The sequence below is a fragment of the Rhinopithecus bieti genome, unplaced genomic scaffold, assembly GCF_001698545.2.
Source record: "Rhinopithecus bieti isolate Rb0 unplaced genomic scaffold, ASM169854v2 scaffold_2339, whole genome shotgun sequence".
NCBI classification, from domain to species: domain Eukaryota; kingdom Metazoa; phylum Chordata; class Mammalia; order Primates; family Cercopithecidae; genus Rhinopithecus; species Rhinopithecus bieti.
This window is the reverse complement of record NW_016803819.1, coordinates 530386-536319: the sequence shown is the minus strand read 5'-3', so window position 1 is coordinate 536319 and position 5934 is coordinate 530386. Positions and strand designations below refer to the sequence as shown.

Below are 5934 nucleotides of genomic sequence, written 5' to 3'. Positions count from 1 at the left end.
TTTTTTTTTTTTTGGAGATGAGGAGTCTTGCTCTGTCACCCAGGCTGAGTGCAGTGGTGTGATCTTGATCTCGGGTCACTGCAACCTCCGCCTCCCAGGTTCAAGCAATTCTCCTGCCTCAGCCTCCCAAATAGCTGGGATTACAGGCACATGCCACCACACCCAGCTAATTTTTGTATTTTTAGTAGAGACAGGGTTTCACCATGTTGGCCAGGCTGGTCTCGAACTCCTGACCTCAGGTGATCCACCTACCTCAGCCTCCCAAAGTGCTGGGATTACAGACATGGGCCACCGCACCAGGCCAATTATAACCAAAATATTTTCTACATTTGTTTAATAGAATTTTAAGCTACTGCAGTTTTAAAATTACATGACTCAAAAATAAAATATAAGTATTTAGTACTGTCTGAAATACCACTTATACAGACAGTTCTAGAAGCATTTTGATAAGGCAGCAACATCTGGAAGATATTTAACCATTTCTTTTTCTCTGAAAACTTTTCTGTCTATAGAAAGTATGAAATTACAATATAATCTCAGACCCAACTTTCTTCCTATAAAATGCACACAGAAGAACAGAACAAAAGGTAAAAAGATGAAGGTCATATACAAAGCAGAAAAAAGGGCAAAAGCATGTCTTCCTTCCTGTAGGATATGGCGAAATAAAAGCATTTTATGTGTTTAGTTTTGAAAATAAAAAATATTCAAGTGTTTTTGTTAGATCTCCTTTTTTTCTTTACTACCCACTACTATGTCTTTTTCTTCTTTTAATATTGCCCTTTGAGGGACATGAATCATGTCTCAAAGCACTTTAAATATCTCTCACAGAAGACTTTTAAGACATTCTAAATGTCACACAACAGTTAATACGAAGGTAACCTTTTCTGAGAAACAATCAGAGCATTTTAAACTTTAAAACTGTAGCTGATAATTTTCTTAGATATTTTGTAATCAATAAAATTTCTCTGTAATATTTTTAACAGGTAACATTTGCATTTGATTCAGTAAAAAAGCAAATCAAACTTGCTTGGATTTTGCAAAAACATAATTTTTTTCTTTCATAACTGAATATTATTTATAATAAAATACACCTTTAGGGTAGACTTGACTGAATTACTGCAAATAAAAGTAATTTTAACCTACAAACCTTCATACTTCTAATTCAAGGACGTCTATTTTACTTTAGCATGACTTTCAAGCACCCTGGTTTAATTTCAGAGAACCTGCAGAAATGAGAAAAGAGTTATTTTAAAGATGAAAATTTCAAATTAGCTAAGGAATATACCTTGTAATCAATTCCAAGTACCTATGCTTAATATAATATTTACTACCAAAGTATTAACCCTTATTAAGTCAATATCCAAGACCAACATCTAGGTTTATGTTCCTTTTATCTACGGTCAAAACAAATACAATCTTAAAGCTGGGAGTTGCTCCTGACTTAGTAGTTAGTATAACTTAAGATTTGTCAAAACCCGTGAGGCCTGAATTTTACCTTCATGAAAAAGAGTATGCTGTAGGAAGAATAAAGTTCTTGGTGCATCATGAAAGCACCAAGAAGAAATCTCTGATATATCAGGTAATTCTGATTAATCTGGCCATGCAATGCTTTCAGCTCTATCCGTAAGGAATTTAAAGGAAGACTAGTCTCTAAAATAGATAATTAATCTCGGCCGGGCGCGGTGGCTCAAGCCTGTAATCCCAGCACTTTGGGAGGCCGAGACGGGCGGATCACAAGGTCAGGAGATCGAGACCATCCTGGCTAACCCGGTGAAACCCCGTCTCTACTAAAAAATAAAAAAAAAACTAGCCGGGCGAGGTGGCGGGCGCCTATAGTCCCAGCTACTCGGGAGGCTGAGGCAGGAGAATGGCGTGAACCCGAAAGGCGGAGCTTGCAGTGAGCTGAGATCCGGCCACTGCACTCCAGCTTGGGAGACAGAGCGAGACTCCGTCTCAAAAAAAAAAAAAAAAAAAAAAATATAATTAATCTCAACATGATAAGGAGTAGTAGTCTAATCTCAACATGAAAAGGAGTAGTAGTCTAACTACTCCTTTTATAAAAATAACTCTGATATGTCACCTGTTTTATGCTCATAACTTATGCTACCATTTTCAATAATGTAGCCAAATAACATCTTATTACATGGCATAAAATAAATATGCTACACTGAAATTGGTGGGTAGGAGCTAATGATACACATCTGCAGGAAATCTATCCATCAACAGATTTTTCATCTTTGACTTTCTTGTCATTTTCTGTTAATTATCACTTAATGAAAAAGAACATTTCATGTTTGTCAACACAGGTCATAATGGCATTTAACTTATGAAAACAAATACATTCATATTAAATGGAACACTTCTGCTAAAGTTTAAACGTACCTAAATTGTAACTATATTTCAATAGAAGCCACCCAATTCCATCCAAAATTCACAAATACTTATTTCCTTTCAAAAGAAGAATAGCAAATCTTAAGTAGGATACATATTACCTAATTATTTTGCATATTATCAAATAAACATATTTACTTTCTTTTAGAACTTTAAATTTATGAAAGTTTTATCAGATGATTATCGGCAACAAACACATTTTTCCTTATGTCTGGTTTACCAGACAACATAAATCCAGCAGGGAACGTTATATCATAATTTAAGCATGAATCTGTGGCTGAAATCAGATGATTAAATTTAGTTAACTATTTTAACAGATTGTTCTGAGTACGCTATTAGTGTTTATTTACCTAGCTATATGAGGGCTACTGCTATTATCAATAACAGAAATCTATACTCACAGAAATCTCTGATATAGCTCTATATGGGCAGTTGCCATTATCAATAACAGAAATCTACACTCACCTGAAGCTATGGCTTATGAGGTACTTAATGACAGCTGGTTTGATGCGAGCAACTCCTCCCTGGCTGTGGTTTCCTCTCCCCGTAATCACAGACAAATAAGGCTTCCCACCATTCTGCTTAAATTCTGTTACAACAGAAATTAGGGGAGTTAAAATTCATTTATCTTACATTCTCAGTAGAAAACGTAAACCTTAGCTACTCAAGTACATGAAATTGTTTCCAAGAGGATTTTGGGGTTTGCCATCTCAAAACAGTAATAGTAAGATAGATTTGCTATCTCAAAAAGCCCCCAAATTAATGTGTTTTAAAACACATAGCCTCATTGTAATCTATCTATCGAAAGATTTAAGTGGCACTTCTTCCTTTATGGGGGAAGAGATTTCTGTGCACTACCAGAAGTTCTCCCTGAAACAATGATAATGGCAATAATAACATTAATGATACCTAATAATTACTACACAAAAGGAGTCAAGTACTGCTTTAAGTGGCTTATATTTATTAACTAAGAATCCTTACAACAACCCTGTTAATTAAATATTCTAAAGCCATCAAGCTTTGTTCTGAATCATAGCTCTGCCACTAAATGATTGTGTGACCATGGACAAGTTACTTAAGTTTCTTTTGTACCTATTTTCTCATCAGGAAAAAAGGATAATGATGGCAACTAGTTTACAGATTATCTTCCAGTAATAGCTATTAGCAAATCCACTAATCACAGCTGGATTGCAGTCTTACTGTTAAAGATAATCAATTGTTAACAAACTTTTCCTAATAGATAGTTCTTAAAATATCAAAGGAGTCACAGCCTCCTAAAATACTGGAGTTTCATTTTGGAAATGACCTTGTGAAAATCAAGGATATAAATCCTGAAAACTAATAAAAGCTGTAGCAGAATAACAACAACAACAACAACAAAAACTATTAATGAGATGAATTAATAAACTGAAAATACATACACACAATATAAACATTCCATGGTCTGCTTATTAAATTGTCCTAATATGCCAATAGAATACAAACAAATGGTTCAAATGGTTTTTCAAGTATCAAATCTCCAAGATGATATCAGCCTGGAATTTTAAAAGAATATGTTGCTCTTGCATTTCTAATTCCTTGTCTGTTTATGATCTCCATCTCTAATCCATATCCATTACTTCAAGCAATATGTTGTTCAAAATTCAACTGAGTGCTAGTTTCACAAAGGTATTCACAGTGCACAAAATTCTAGGTATATAGTATAAAACCTTTTACGAGCTTTTGCAAAGTTTTGCACTATATACCTATAGTTTTGGACACTGTTCTTTACGAATGTTATATTACATATAAAAGTTTACTTTGGCCAGGCACAGTGGCTCACGCCAGTAATCTCAGCACTTCGGGAGACTAAGGAAGGTGGACCACTTGAGCTCAGGAGTTCAAGACCAGCCTGGGCAACATGGCAAAACCCCATCTCTACTAAAAATACAAAAATTAGCAGGGCATAGTGGCGTGCACCTGTAGTCCCAGCTACTTGGGAAGCTGAGTTAGAAGGATGGGTTGCACCTGGGAGGTGGAGGTTGCAGTGAACCAAGGTCACAACCAACTGCACTCCAGCCCGGGCAACAGAGCCAGACTCCCATCTCAAAAGAAAACTTTACTTACAGAAAAGCCCAACTAAATCTCTAACCATAACTCATGCTCTTCACTATGGCTCCCCTTATCATTTAGGTCAATCATTTCTACCATTATCACCTGCTAATAGTTCACTTATTGCTATGAAAATATTCTCTAGTTGACTCACATGCCTCAAGTAAGAGTTCAAAGGATGTTTGTTGCATGAATTAATGTATATGTTTAGTTTCCCAAATACAGGCTGTTCTTGCTGTTTAACACCTTTGAAAGAACTGTTTAACTCATCTTTCAGCACACTCTAGATTTATTTCAACTGCAAATATTTCAGTACATACCTCATAAAAGATAAGGACTCCTTTAAAAATCGTAACTATAATGGCACCATCATATCTTATAAAATTAATAAAAGTCCCTTAGTATCATTAATTTCCAAAATTTCCCCAATTATCTCAAAATATGTTTTACAGTGATTTGTTGGCATCAAGATTTGAAATAAGTCTATACATTCTATTTGATATATTTCTTAAGTAACAAGGTTTCCCCTCCCCTGGTGTTTTTCTTTACAATTTATTGAAAAAAATTGGATCATTTATCCTAGACTTCCTTCTTTTTTGTTTTGTTTTGTTTTGTTTTTTTCTGAGGCAGAGTCTCACTCTGTTGCCCAGGATGAAGTGCAGTGGGACGATCTCGGTTCACTGCAGCCTCTAACTCCTGGGTTCAAACAATTCTTCTGCCTCAGTTTCCCAAGTGGCTGAGATTACAGGCCTGAGACATCAGGCCCAGCTACTATTTTTGGATTATTAGTGGAGACAGGGTTTCACCATGTTGGCCAAGCTGGTCTCAAACTCCTGACCTCAAGTGATCTGACTGCCTCAGCCTTCCAAAGTGCTGGAATTACAGGCATGCGCCATCACACCCAGCCTATCCTAGATTTTCACAATCTGGATTTTGCTGAGTGTATCCCCATGGTGTTGTTTAACACATTCCTCTGTCCCCTGTAAATCCCTATAAAACAGTAGTCAGTTCTAAAGGTCTGATCTGCTCCTAGTTTGATTTGGGGGCAAAAATGATTCATAGGTAGCAGTGCATATTTCAATCAGAAGGGACATAAGGTCCAGTTGTCTCTCTTTTTAAAAAAATTCATCTCCGATTTTAACATTCCTTAATCTTTTTTTTTTTTTTTGAGATGGAGTCTAGCTCTGTCGCCCAGGCTGGAGTGCAGTGGCGCGATCTCCGCTCACTGCAAGCTCCGCCTCCCGGGTTTACGCCATTCTCCTGCCTCAGCCTCCCGAGTAGCTGGGACTACAGGCGCCCGCCATCTCGCCCGGCTAGTTTTTTGTATTTTTTAGTAGAGACGGGGTTTCACCGTGTAGACCAGGATGGTCTCGATCTCCTGACCTCGTGATCCACCCGTCTCGGCCTCCCAAAGTGCTGGGATTACAGGCTTGAGCCACCGCGCCCGGCCAA

At 37.0% G+C, this 5934-nt stretch overlaps 1 protein-coding gene across 1 annotated transcript in view; it reads right to left on the bottom strand.

Moving 5' to 3' along the window:
• N4BP2 (NEDD4 binding protein 2) overlaps nt 1–5934 on the bottom strand; it is a 99146-nt gene that overhangs the window by 4193 nt on the left and 89019 nt on the right. Inside the window, 2 exon segments of the mRNA XM_017854330.1 lie at nt 1148–1223; nt 2857–2980. Of these exon segments, the coding sequence (XP_017709819.1) occupies nt 1178–1223; nt 2857–2980 (170 nt within the window). The 3' untranslated portion in view covers nt 1148–1177.